This window comes from Pristiophorus japonicus, chromosome 11, assembly GCF_044704955.1.
Source record: "Pristiophorus japonicus isolate sPriJap1 chromosome 11, sPriJap1.hap1, whole genome shotgun sequence".
In the NCBI taxonomy this organism is placed as follows: Eukaryota; Metazoa; Chordata; class Chondrichthyes; family Pristiophoridae; genus Pristiophorus; species Pristiophorus japonicus.
This window is the reverse complement of record NC_091987.1, coordinates 207,405,977-207,420,935: the sequence shown is the minus strand read 5'-3', so window position 1 is coordinate 207,420,935 and position 14,959 is coordinate 207,405,977. Positions and strand designations below refer to the sequence as shown.

The 14,959-nt window shown below is 46.6% G+C and overlaps 1 protein-coding gene across 3 annotated transcripts in view; it reads left to right on the top strand.

The window, feature by feature from the left end:
- The first annotated feature begins 7,166 nt into the window (after positions 1 to 7,166).
- Positions 7,167 to 14,959, top strand: part of sidt2 (SID1 transmembrane family, member 2) — a 94,849-nt gene continuing 87,056 nt past the window's right edge. For all 3 annotated transcript variants that reach the window (XM_070894466.1, XM_070894467.1, XM_070894465.1), the window contains exon 1: positions 7,167 to 7,798. In XM_070894466.1, the coding sequence (XP_070750567.1) occupies positions 7,577 to 7,798 (222 nt within the window). In that variant the 5' untranslated portion in view covers positions 7,167 to 7,576. The remainder of the gene's footprint in view (positions 7,799 to 14,959) is intronic.

Sequence of the window (14,959 nt, the reverse complement as noted above, 5' to 3'; positions counted from 1 at the left end):
CACACAAGGGGCAACCGACATCACGGTTGACCACAAAGCTGAACTCATCATCCCCAGCAGCCCAACAAGGCCAGCTGCACAGCAGCCCAGTGAAGGCCCAACCAACTCACCTGCACCTGTGTTTGCACTGAGACGATCGACTAGGGAGCGGAAAGCTCCAGATCATCTCACCATGTAAATAAGTGTGCTATTGACTTTGGGGGGGAGTGATGTTATGTATGCAACACCTTGTAATCAGCATTCTACCGCCACCAGAGGGCGCATCTGTTGGAGTCCCAAGGGATCCCAGCATTGTATATAATTAGGCCTCCGATGGGAGCACTGTATATAAGGCCTCCCATGCTGTGCCAGCACTCTGGAGTCAGAATAAAGAGACTAAGGTCACACTTACTCAAGTCTACAGTACTCATTCACATTTGAGACATAACAGATTGTAAATAGTTGGGGTCCCAGCATTGATCCCTGCGGCACCCCACTAGTTACTAGTTGCTAACCAGAGAGTGAACCATTTATCCAGACTCTCTGTTTTCTGTTAGTTAACCAATCCTCTATCCATGCTAATATATTACCCCAACCCCTTGAACTTTTATCTTGTGCAGTAACCTTTTATGTGGCACCTTGTCAAATGCCTTCTGGAAGTCCAAATACATCACATCCACTAGTTCCCCTTTATCCAACTTGTTCGCTACATCCTCAAAGAATTCCAGTAAATTTGTCAAACATGACTTCCCCTTCATAAATCCACGCTGACTCTGTTTTTGCTTTTCCAAATGTCCTGCTACTGCTTCTTTAATAATGAACTCCAACATTTTCCCAACCTCAGATGTTAGACTAACTGGTCTATAGTTTCCTGCTTTTTGTCTGCCTCCTTTTTAAAATAGGGGCGTTACATTTGCAGTTTTCCAATCTGCTGGGACCTCCCCAGAATCCAGGGGATTTTGGTAAATTGCAACCAATGCATCCACAATCCCTGTCGCTACTTCTCTTAAGATCCTAGGAGGCAAGCCATCAGGTCCAGGGGATTTATCTGCCTTTAGCCCCATTATCTTACTGAGTACCACCTCCTTAGTGATTGTGTTAAGTTCCCCCCCACCCACCCCCCCGCCCCCTCGGATAGCCCCTTGACTAACCACTGTTAGAATATTGTTAGAATATGTGTCTTCTACCGTAAGGATGTAAAGACTGATACAAAATATTTGTTCAGAATTTCTGCCATCTCCATGTTCCCCATCACTAATTCCCCGGTCTCGTCCTCTAAGGGACCAACATTTACTTCAGCCACTCTTTACTTTTTATATACTTATAGAAACTCTTGCTATCTGTTTTTATATTTTGTGATAGTTTACTTTTGTTGTGTATCTGTAAAGCATGCACTCCCATGTTCCGCCACCAGGGAGCGCATCCCCTGAAGTCCCAAGGGATCCCAGCATCCCTTGGGAGCACTGTATATAAGCCGGCCCCTAAGGCCTGTTCCCCACTCTGGAGTGTCTTATTAAAGACTGAGGTCACTGTTACTTTAACCTCCCAGTGTGCAGCCTCATCTGTGTTAGGAACACAATAACTGGCGACGAGTATATGAATCCAACGCAAAGAAGCAGCAAACTGTGGGCATCCTGGAGAAGTTCTCGGAAGGTGAGGACTGGGAAACTTATGTCGAACGGCTAGACCAGTACTTTGTAGCCAACGAGCTGGACGGAGAAGGAAGCGCTGCAAAAAGGGGAGGGGTCCTCCTCACGGTCTGTGGGGCACCGACCTACAGCCTCATGAAGAATCTTCTGGCTCCGGTGAAACCCACAGATAAGTTATATGAGGAGCTGTGTACACTGGTTCGGGAGCATCTTAACCCGAGGGAGAGCGTGCTGATAGCGAGGTATCGGTTCTACACGTGCCAGCGATCTGAAGATCAGGAAGTGGCGAGCTATGTCGCCGAGCTAAGGCGACTTGCAGGACAATGTGAGTTTGATGGCTACCTGGATCAAATGCTCAGAGACTTTTATGTACTGGGCATTGGCCATGAGACCATCCTATGAAAACTTTTGACTGTAGAGATACCGACCCTCAGTAAGGCCATTGCGATAGCACAGGCGTTTATGTCCACCAGTGATAACACCAAACAAATCTCTCAGCACACAACTGCTAGCAATGTTCATAAATTAACTGGAATTGTGTTTGCGAGCAGAAATGTTCAGGACAGAAACCACGAGTCTGCAACTGCCAGCAGGCCTCAGGTGACCCAAATGACTAAGAGTCCCCAACAAAGGATGAATGCAAAGCAATTCACACCTTGTTAGCGTTGTGGAGGCTTCCATTCAGCCTAGTCATGGCGCTTCAAAGGGTATGTTTACAAGAGCTGTGGAACAATGGGACAATTCCAACGAGCTTGCAAATGAGCTGCAAGCTCTGCAAAACCTGCTAACCACCACGTGGCAGAGGAAGATCGGTCCATGGTGGATAAAAGCAATTTCGAGCCCCAGAGAAAGGAGGCAGATGCTGAAGTACACGGGGTGCACACATTTTCGTCGAAATGTCCACCTATAATGCTAAAAGTAAAATTGAATGGCTTACCTGTAGCCATGGAACTGGACACTGGCGCTAGCCAATCCATCATGAGTAAAAAGATATTTGAGAGACTGTGGTGCAATAAGGCATTCAGACCAGCCCTGAGCCCCATCCACACGAAACTGAGAACATACACCAAAGAGCTTATCACTGTCCTGGGCAGCGCAATGGTCAAGGTCACCTACCAGGGCACGGTGCACGAACTGCCACTCTGGATTGTCCCGGGCGATGGCCCCACACTGCTTGGAAGGAGTTGACTGGGCAAAATCCGCTGGAACTGGGATGACATCCGAGCGCTATCACATGTCGATGAGGCCTCATGTACCCAGGTTCTTAACAAATTTCATTCCCTTTTTGAGCCAGGCGTTGGAAACTTTTCCGGGGCGAAGGTGCGAATTCACTTGGTCCCAGGGGCACGACCCATTCATCACAAGGCGCGAGCGGTACCTCACATGATGAGGGAGAGAGTGGAAATCAAGCTGGACAGGCTGCAACGCGAGGGCATCATCTCCCCAGTGGAATTCAGCGAGTGGGGCAGCCCAATTATTCCAGTACTCAAAAGTGACGGCACGGTCAGGATTTGTGGCGAATATAAAGTAACTATTAATCGTTTCTCACTACAGGACCAATACCCGTTACCTAAGGCAGATGACCTATTTGCGACGCTGGCAGGAGGCAAGACGTTCACCAAGCTTGACCTGACTTCGGCCTACATGACGCAGGAGTTGGAGGCGTCTTCGAAGGGCCTCACCTGCATCAACAAGCACAAGAGACTGTTCAGCTACAACAGATGCCTGTTTGGAATTCGGTCGGCTGCAGTGATCTTCCAGAGAAACATGGAGAGCCTACTCAAGTCCGTACCACACACGGTGGTCTTTCAGGATGACATATTGGGCACGGGTCGGGACTTTCCTGAGTACCTACAAAATCTGGAGGAGGTCCTCCTGTGACTGGATCGCGTAGGGCTGCGGCTGAAGAGGTCGAAAAGCGTCTTCATGGAAACAGAAGTGGAGTTTTTGGGGAGAAAGATCGTGGCAGACGGCATTCGGCCCACAGACGCCAAGACAGAGGCTATCAGGAATGCGCCCAGGCCACAGAACGTCACAGAGCTGCGGTCTTTCCTGGGACTCCTCAACTATTTTGGTAACTTCCTACCGGGGTTAAGCACCCTCTTAGAGCCCCTACATGTGTTATTGCGTAAAGGTGAGAACTGGGTACGGGAAAAAAAAACCAAGTAATTGCTTTTGAGAAAGCCAGAAACATTTTATGCTCCAACAAGCTGCTTGTATTGTATAACCCGTGTAAAAGACTTGTGCTAGCATGTGAAGCGTCATCATACGGAGTCGGGTGTGTATTACAACAAGCTAATGTTGCGGGGAAGTTGCAACCTGTCGCCTATGCTTCCAGGAGCTTGTCTAAGGCCAAGAGGGCCTAAAGCATGATTGAGAAAGAGGCATTAGCGTGTGTGTTCGGGGTAAAGAAAATGCATCAGTACCTGTTTGGCCTCAAATTTGAACTGGAAACCGATCACAAGCCCCTCACATCCCTGTTCGCTGAAAACAAGGGGATAAATACTAATGCCTCAGCCCGCATACAAAGTTGGGCACTCACGCTATCAGCGTATAACTATACCATCTGCCACAGGCCACGCACCGAACTGTGCGGATGCTCTCAGTCGGCTACCATTGCCCACCACGGGGGTGGAAATGGTGCAGCCTGCAAACTTGTTGATGGTGGCGCAGCCCGCAGACTTGTTGATGGTCATGGAAGCGTTTGAAAATGATAACTCACTTGTCACGGCCCGCCAGATTAGGACTTGGACCAACCAAGATCCTCTGCTGTCCCTGGTAAAAAACTGTGTATTGTATGGGAGCTGGGCCAGCATCCCCGTTGAAATGCAAGAGCCAATCAAGCCGTTCCAGCGGTGAAAGCACGAGTTGTCCATTCAGGCAGACTGCCTGTTGTGGAGTAACCGCGTAGTGCTACCAAAAAAGGGCAGGGAGACGTTCATCTCGGATCTCCACAGCACACACCCGGGTATAGTAATAATGAAAGCGATAGCCAGATCCCATGTGTGGTGGCCCGGTATCGACTCTGACTTAGAGTCCTGTGCACGGCAATGCAGCGTATGTGCTCAGTTGAGCAATGCGCCCAGAGAGGCACCACTAAGTTTGTGGTCCTGGCCCTCCAGACCATGGTCGAGGATCCATGTCGACTATGTGGGCCCGTTTCTCGGTAAAATGATCCTGGTGGTGATGGATGCTTTTTCAAAATGCATTGAATGTGAAATAATGTTGGGAAGCACCGCCACCGCCACCATTGAAAGCCTGAGGGCCATGTTTGCCCCCCATGGCCTGCCTGACATACTGGTCAGTGACAACGGGCCATGTTTCACCAGTGCCGAATTTAAAGAATTCATGACCCGCAATGGGATCAAACATGTCACCTCGGCCCCGTTTAAACCAGCCTCCAATGGGCAGGCAGAGCGGGCAGTACAAACCATCAAACAGAGCCTTAAACGAGTCACAGAAGGCTCACTCCAAACCCGCCTGTCCCAAGTACTGCTCAGCTACCGCTCGAGACCCTACTCACTCACAGGGGTGCCCCCGGCTGAGTTACTCATGAAAAGGACACTTAAAACCAGACTCTCGCTGGTTCACCCCAACCTGCATGATCAGGTACAGAGCAGGCGGCACTGTGTCACGGGAAATTGATCTGAATGACCCTGTGTATATGCTAAACTATGGACATGGTCCCAAGTGGATCGCGGGCGCCGTGATAGCTGAAGAAGGGAATAGCGTGTTTTTAGTCAAACTAGACAATGGACAAATTTGCAGAAAGCACCTGGACCAAACGAGGCTGCAGTTCACAGACTGCCCTGAACAACCCACAGCAGACACCACCTTTTTCGAGCCCACAACACACACCCAAAGGATCAACGACACCACGTCGGACCAGGAAATCGAACCCATCACGCCCAACAGCCCAGCAAGGCCAGGCTCACCTAGCAGCCCTGCGGGGCAAACAACACGCCAGCCCAGCGAGGGCACAGCCAACACACCAGAACAGACATTTGTACCGAGGCGGTCCACCAGGGAAAGAAAGGCTCCCGACCGTCTCACCTTGTAAATAGTTTTCACTTTGACTTTGGGGAGGAGTGATGTTGTGTATCTGTAAAGCATGCACTCCCATGTTCCGCCACCAGGGAGCTCATCCCCTGAAGTCCCTTGGGAGCACTGTATATAAGCCGGCCCCTAAGGCCTCTTCCTCACTCTGGAGTGTCTTATTAAAGACTGAGGTCACTGTTACTTTAACCTCCCTATGTGCAGCCTCATCTGTGTTAGGAACACAATAACTTTCATAGTCTATCTTCCCTTTCTTAATCATTTTTTTAGTCAAGGAAACTATCTTGGATACACTCTACGAACTCCTCCTCAAGGCTACCCTGGCCAATTTGCTTTGTCCAATCAACATGAAGGTTAAAATCGCCCATGATTATTACCGTTCCTTTTTTACAAGCCTTCATTATTTCTTGATTTATACTCCGTCCAGCCATGTAGCTACTGTTAGGGGGCCTATGGACTATGCCCACCAGCGACTTTTTCCCTTTATTATTATTATTTGTTGTAAAAGTTGAAACATTTTTCCAGGGGAACATCCTCCTTTTGTCAGCTGTGCCTCAGTTGGTGTATTGTGTCTGTAAGCACTCTAGTAATGACTCCACGAGGTAAGGTATTGTACTTGAACTGTTGTGACTTTAGTCCATTTATTGCAGCTCCTGAGTGAGGGTACAGTATGGTGAGCTCTCTTTTATACCGTGTACAGATGACCCCTAGGTCTCCACCAGTTGCACCCTCTGGTGGTACAAGCTTAGGATATACAGTGCGAAGGTACATCCAGTAGTCTTATGTAACTGTACAATGAGTGTACAGTGAGTATACTTATATTATACATACATAACAAACAGGTAGCACTCTCTCGCCTCTCAGTCAGAAGGTTGTTGGTTCAAGTCCTACTCCAGGGATTTGAGCACCAAAATCTAGGCTAACACTCCAGAGCTGAGGGAGTGCTGTACTGTCGGAGGTAACGATTTTCAGATGAGATGTTAAACCGAAGCCCCATCTGCTCTCTCAGATGGACGTAAAAAATCTCATGGCACTATTTCAAAGAGGAGCAGGGGAGTTATCCCCCTGTGTCCTGGCCAATATTTATCCCTCAATCAACATCACTAAAACAGATTATCTGGTCATTGTCATATTGCTGTTTGTGGGAGCTTGCTGTGACGGCAGTCCAAAAAGTACTTAATTGTCTGTAAAGCGTTTTGGACATTCGGTGGTCGTGAAAGCTGCTATATAAATCTTTCCTTCCAAAATAAAACTCCACCTGCATGTCTGTCCTGGGAATAATCCTTGTGCTACGCTGCTAAAAAATTAAATTGCCCATAAACTCCTGCAAAAACTTGCTGTAAAATGATTCAATGATGATAGAAAATAAAAATGCCCCTTTCTACTGATGGTTGGAACTGAGCAAGGAGGGCAGGCTGGCTGATGGGTGACGTCAAGCCATCCCAGCCAGTATTTGTTTACAGAGGGCCGCTTGTTGCTGCAGCCCAGAGATCCGGCTTGTGATCAACAAGACTCCATTTATACCGAGAGAGAGAGCCAGAGGAAAAGAAAAGCTCTAGAGAGAGAGGAAGAGAGAGGGAGGGAGATAAGAAGAAATAAAGAAGCAAGCAAGGCTGCAATCGACAAGGCAAATGATGAAACTGAATGGGATTGATTCACTTCCTGGTTAGAACCATTGTCTCAGATCAGAGCAGGATAAAAATGTTACATTCTTTCAGCCGCTGTAGCAGATCTCTGCAGCCGCCGACAACATCGCTACAATTTGTTCCCCTTCGCCCAGGCGTTTACCACTCCTGATCTTTGATGACAGCCCGGAAGGTTAGGACATCTCTCTCTCTGCAGATTGGGGAGGGGAAAGGAAATCGCTTCAAACACAAGTGCGCTGGCTCGCAATGCCTTCGGCAGGCAGGACTATGCGGCGGATCTGGTCACAGCGGACCTTTTTGATGCATGTCTGTCTCCTGGGCTCCTTGGTGCCTTTGGATCATGGAAGGGGAGCTTTGGGCCAAGATATTATCCAGGTGAAAGGTCTATTCGACTATGTGTATCCAGTGGTGGTCAACAACAATGTCCAGAACATATTCGCTTTCAATCACACCGTTTCACGGAACAAGGTAAAAAAAAACATTAAAACAAAAATATATATGAATGTTTTAGTAATTGCAATTGCTAATGTCATTTGTGAGAAAGTTTGTGCGACCCATCCCCCCCCAACTGATGAAGTCACAAGACGTGGCCCGATGTTACATTGTGACAGTGGCAGGAAACAGCTGAAGAATCAGGCCCCTGCACACACACTCTGTCAACCCGGATCCTGCAAAGTCCGGGCCGAGTCAGCTGCAGACCATTGCAAAATAATTCCTCTGCAACCGTTGATATTCTCAGGGGTTTTTTTTGAAGGGGAAGTGCTGTTTAAGCAGCCCCACTGAAAATATTCAGGCCCTCCAAATGTTTGAAATATTAAATCAAAGCTGCACTCATGCTGTGTTTTGGAAGTGCTTGCTACGGTTATAATTTTGATATTTTCCACGTGGGGTGCTGCTAATTTCCTAATGCAACCTCTTGAGCACAACAAAAACTAGGCTGAGGCTCCAGTGCAGTACTGAAGGCGTGCTGCACTGTTGGAGGTGCCGTCTTTCGGATGAGGCGTTAAACCGAGGCCCCGTCTGCTCAGGTGGATGCGAAAGATCCCATAGCACTATTTCGGAGACGAGCGGGGGGGTTATCCCTGGTGTCTTGACCAATATTTCTCCTTCAATCAAAGTAACAAACCATTATCTGGTCATGATCACATTGCTGTTTGTGGGAGTTTGCATTGTGCAAATTGGCTGCTGCGTTTCCTATATTACAAGTGACGACAAAAGTACTTAATTGGCTGTAAAGCGCTTTGGGACATCTGGTGGTCGTGAAAGATGCTATATACATGCAAGTATTTTTTTAGGGTGCCACTTTATGTCAACAAGGTGGTTGTGTGGGTGCCCAGTGCACCTAATGTGAAAGCAGCCATGTAATTTAGGAGACCAGTGAGCGCACTGAAGCCATGAGGTGAGAGACCCCTTTCCAGGAGTCTGCGCTCACACCATACAGTATAACTCCAATCTTGACCACACTTGGGTCTGGAGGCTCCTCTGCATTTGCACCCAGAGACACCCGTACAACCTGGGCACAAACCAATGGCGCCGCTTAAAAGATTGTGGAATTTTGGGCATAAATGAGTTGCACATATACAGGTAGCTGCAAGTCTCCTGATCTATCAAACCTTCCGGCCGAATGAATCTCCGCCCACCAAACTGGCCGCGGCCCCTACTCTCAAATGCGAGTATCCCCCAATTGCACTTGTTTGGGGGTCTCAACAATGCAACCAAGTTTTCAGGGGTAGCGGAAACAAAGTCATTTTCCAGGTCTTTTAATAATTTGTTGCGCTTTTAATAAATAATTATCCTTACTGAGACCTGCTCTGTATTTGTTTCTTTGAATGTATTTTTACGGCAAAGGATAATTAATGTGAACATTTGAAACGTTTCCCCATTGCAGGACCTTAAACCTGCTGTGCCTGATGTGAATGAATGATGACGGTGAAAGAGTAGGCTGTTGTGGGTCACCTCTTTGGCCAGTTTTTTGGTCACCTGTCTCAATATCTCCTTACGTGGTTCGGTGTCAAAATGTTGTTTGATAACGTTCCGGTGAAGTGCCTTGGAATGTTTTACTCTGTAAAGGAGCGATATAAATATAAGTTGTTGTTGGATTCTTCCTTGGGCCTTGATTATTTACTCTGATTTTCAGCCGTTTAAGTTTGTTTGGGTGTAACTTGACATCAGCATAATTGGCGCATCTTTGGTCACAGTTTCAGGTGCAACATCTGGGCCACGGAGGAAAGGCCAACCCTCTGTACTACCGGCTCACCTGCAGCATTGTAAAGTGATTACTTACTGATTCAACAAACCTGCCAGGACGCAGTGCAGAATAAAACAGTCATGTTGTTCAGAAAGAAAGAAAGACTTTGACTTATATAGCGCCTTTCACAAGCACCGGACGTCGCTAAACGCTTTACAGCCAATTAAGTACTTTTTTTTTGGAGTGTAGTCACTGTTGTAATGTGGGAACACGGCAGTCAATTTGCGCACAAGCAAGGTCCCACAAACAGCAATGTGATAATGATAATGACCAGATAATCTGTTTTTTTGTTCTGGTTGATTGCGGTATAAATATTGGCCAGGACACCAGGAATAACTCCCCTGCTCTTCTTCGAAATATTGCCATGGGATCTTTTACGTCTATGTGAGAGAGCAGATGGGGCCTCGGTTTAATGTCTCATCTGAATGACAGCACCTCCAACAGTGCAGTGCTCTCTCAGCCCTGCGCTGGAGTATTAGCCTAGATTTTTTTTTTGTGCTCAAGTCCCTGGAGTGGGACTTGAGCCCACAATCTTCTGAGTCAGAGGTGAGAGTGCTGCCCACTGAGCCACAGCGATACAGGACTGGGAATTCAATGGGAATGAAGCAAGGGAACAGTTGAAGAGGTAAAAGAATAAAAAGAGTGAATCTTGGGAATCTGAACTAAAAGTAGTGAATGCTGGACGTGCACGGCAGGTTGATGGGTACCTGGAAGAGAAAGGCAGGCGAGCCAAGGCTGTTCAGGGACAAGGCGATTGATCAGCCATGATCTCATTGAATGCAGGAGCAGGCTTGAGGAGCTAAATAGTCAACTCGTGTTCCTATGTTAGGATCTGGTGTGCATCACAACACATTGGCACATTATCTGTTGATCATCTCCTCCCCTCTCTTCCAAGCATTGATGCAATTAAAGGGATGCTTGATGCACACGCAAGGGAGCAGGACCTTGAGGGATATGGAATGGAAAGAGTTAATTTGAGTGGGAGGAGGGTCGTATGGAGTCTTCTTAAGCACTGGCATAGACAAGTTCGGTCGAACAGTCTATTTTTGTGCTGTTGATTCTATCCAATTATGTGATTCCATGTAACACCCTTATTTTGAACCCTGGTGATGGAAGTATTCTAGGAGTATGGTAGCATAGTGGTTATGTTACTGGTAATAGTAACGATGTCTCCGCAAGATCCTGCAAATCCCCTGGGAGGACAGACGCACCAACATTAGTGTCCTCGACCAGGCCAACATCCTTAGCATTGAAGCACTGACCACACTTGATCAGCTCCGCTGGGCGAGCCACATTGTTCGCATGCCAGACACGAGACTCCCAAAGCAAGCGCTCTACTCGGAACTCCTTCACGGCAAACGAGCCAACAGGTGGGAAAAGGAAACGTCACAAACACACCCTCAAAGCCTCCCTGGCCAAAGACCGCCCTAAGTGGAGGAAGTGCATCCGGGAAGGCGCTGAGCACCTCGTGTCTCATCGCCGAGAGCATGCAGAAACCAAGCGCAGGCAGCGGAAAGAGCGTGCGGCAAACCAGTCCCACCCACTCCTTACCCTCAACGACTGTCTGTCCCACCTGTGACAGGGACTGTGGTTCCCATATTGGACTGTTCAGCCACCTAAGGACTCATTTTTAGAGTGGAAGCAAGTCTTCCTCGATTCCGAGGGACTGCCTATGATGATGATGGTGAGGCCTGGACTAGATCTAGAGGCCTGGACTAATGATCTGAGTTCAGATCCCACCACGGCAGCTGGGGAATTTAAATTCATGGTGACCATGAAATTACCGGATTGTCACAAAAACTCATCTGGTTCACTAAAGTCCTTTTAGGGACGTAAATCTGCCACCCTTACCCTGTGACTCCAGACCTACAGCAATGTGGTGATTCTTAACTGCCCTTTGAAATGGGCGAGCACATGGTTCTCGAGGGCAGTTAGGGACGGGCAATAAATGCTGGACCTGCCAGCGACGCCCACATGAGAAAAAAAAGGATGGAAAGGGGGCTTGCCACTTTCGGGTTCAGCTATTCTGAATTCAGTTTGCTTCCTGAGCAGAGACATGATGAGAAGAATACAAATGTGGACAAGGCTTCATATAACTGGAATATTGCAAAATATAAGCCAATACCAAGTCCTGTGATTTAAAAAATAAAAGTCCTGTTTTCCCCCCCACATCATTCTGAATTATAGAATCATACAACACAGGAGGAGGCCATTCGACCCATCGTGCCTATGCCAGCTCTTTGGTCGAGTTATCCACTTAGTCCCACTCCGCTCCCCTTTCCCCATCGCCCTGTAATTTGTTTTCATTCAAGTATATACCCAATTCTCTTTTAAATGTTGCTATTCAATCTGCTTCCACCACCCTTTCAGCCAGCATATTCCAGACATGATGTGGAGACATTAGTCCCGCTAAATAAAGTTACATTCTCAGAAATTGGACGTTTCAAAGCCCGCTTTGTTATTGGGTCGTTAAAAATGGAAAAAAGGGAATAATCCTCCTATTTTTCATTTAAAAGCAGAATGAATCCCTCCCCGCAGAGATCAATAGACACGGCCCAGAGACAGTCAGGGGCCAATCACCTGCAAGCTAGTATCATGAACACTGGATTGGTCCCTTCTCATTGCTGGCCTTCATTGTTTCGCTCAATTGATTTGCAAACCCTGTTGAATTAAATTGCTGCCTCTCTCCAAATTCCTGTCCCCCCCCTATGGTTACTGCCTTAATCCTTGGTGAGCTGCCTTTTCAGTAAAAAATAAACTTAAACTGTGAACTAAGAAATATTTTTTTCCCCGCGACTCACTAATTTGGGATTGTAGGTTTAATGGATTTTTTTTTTAAGTTGAAATTAAAATCTTGCATTTTGAAAGTTGCATTCGATACTTAAGGGGATAATAGAGGCAAGTGTGCCAGACTGGTTGAAGTGGATGGTCACAGTTTCACAAAGCAAAGAGCATATATTTAAATCTGTAATAGCGGGTGATAGCAGCACTCGAGTGGAATACAGAGGAAAATCTCAAGTTTTTTTTTCCATGAGCCACTTTGGTAAATGTCATGGCCACATAGAGTTTAACTGTTCCCATTGATTTACATATAAGTACTAATGGAGCTTGGTATTTCTTATGTATTTAACTCTTTGTAATTTGCATCACACCTGGCCACGGTATATAAGCAGGCCACCCACGAGGTACCTGCACTCTGGAGTGTTAATAAAGAAGCTAAGGTCACACTTGCTCATTACACACAGTACTCAGTCTTACCATTTATTATGAGTGTAACAGTATTTACTTAGGATTTGCCTCCTAATGAGACAACAGTGCTGACAACAGCCCTTTCCAAACATTCAGGTCCACAACATTCGAACAGGGTAAACCATTTAGTAAGATATATACTCGTCAGGGACATAGTTGTGCTGTGCTATCCATTTGGCTGCAATATAATGCTCCCTGAAACTGCAATATAATGCTCCCTGAAACCACAGAGCAAACCACCCTAAAACCGTAGTTTTAACGTCCTGTCAAACCACAGTTCAACGCACTCTAAAATCTTGCATACCAGGTGCCTCGAACTACATTGTTTTATTTGTTTACATTTAAACTTTTTTGTCCTTTTCAAGACTGAATTACATTATATTTAAATATCAATTCATTTGGGCTGAGAACTATAGGGATCTATGCAAATCTCCAAGCTAGTGATCTCAAAAAAATGAAAATTATTTGGAAAATATACTTATGAGTCTGTGGGTGTTACAGTCAGTTTGATCTGTGGAGGAACTGATCAAATCTTGCTGCTAGCCCATGAAACTTCTCATATATCTGATGTTAAGTTCTGGAATGTGTGCGTTGGCATGTCGTACAGTGTTGGGAATTGGGGTTTTTGCCAACAATTCCTTTATTTTAAGCTACTATTCTTAGTCTTTCAAATGAGACGTTAAACTGAGGCCCCGTCTGCTCTCTCAGGTGGATGTAAAAGATCCCATGGCATTATTCGACGAAGAGCAGAGGAGTTATCTCCGGTGTCCTGGCTAATATTTATCCCTCAATCAACATCACAAAAAAACAGATTATCTGGTCAATATCACATCGTTGTTTGTTGGAGCTTTCTGTGCGCAATATGGCTGCCGTTTTTCCTACATTCCAAAAGTGACTACACTTCAAAAAGCGCTTCTTTGGCTGTAAAGTTCTTTGGGATGTCCGGTGCTGGTGAAAGATGCTATAGAAAAGAAGCCTTTCTTTTAACTCACTAATGGAGACACCAAGTTAAACGGACACTTCACTAACTGGGGGAGTGGGGGAACTGGAACACTGCAGGCTGGTGATGAAGTGGTATGTTGGGGCCTACCAACTGGTCAACTAGTCAATCTCTCGGTCAAAGCTTGTGCATGAGTCATGAGGCAGGGGAGTGAACAGTAAAGAGAACTTAAACCTAAGCTTAAAAAAAAAGCTTAGTTGATCAAATTACATGTTTTAGTCATTTTTTAAAAGTTGCATATATTTGCAAGTCCATTTGACAGAAGTTTTTTTTAAATTGCATTTAAGCTCATGTGTACATAGTGTATAAAGCCAGAAATGTAGGTCACTGACTGAGGTTCCAAGTAGGGGTCACTTTACCTGTGAGTAATGGTGGATGGGACCCTGGGGAGAGCATACAATTGCTGCTGGCTCGGTCCCCCCTTTCTATCCATCCTGGACTTTACAGCATCATTTGACTCTCTTCTGTTCTAGCCAGTGACTTCTGGTTTGTGGTTCACGTATTGTTCCATACCTCCAGCTCCTCTCTCCAAGACTCCCTCCAGCTCCCTCTTTCCCCAACTCCTGATCTGTAGATTCCTGCTCCGACTCCCTCTCTATCCGTTTTCTCTTCCCAATTTCCAGTCTGAAACCCCTTCTGTCTCCAACTCTTGGTCTTCTGCTCTCCCTTTCTCCTGTTACTGATCTATCAGTACCACATAGAACAGTCAGCACACATCAAATTCAAAGTTCCTGCTCTCCAGGGAGCAGAGTTAACTGATAGGGAGATCCTATATAGAAACATAGAAATTTACAGCGCAGAAGGAGGCCATTTCGGCCCATTGTGTCCGCGCCGGCCGACAAAGAGCCACACGGCCCTTGGTCAGCAGCCCTAAAGGTTACATATAAATCTAAGAACAATGACGGAAAGGCAAAGAGCACCTAGCCCAACCAGTCCGTCTCACACAACTGCGGCATCCCTTATACTGAAACATTCTACAATCCTCCCCAACCGGAGCCATGTGATCTCCTGGGAGAGGCAAAAACCAGATAAAAACCCAGGCCAATTTAGGGAGAAAAAATCTGGGAAAATTCCTCTCTGACCCATCCAGATGACCGAAACTAGTCCAGGAGTTCACCCTGGACGTATTCTA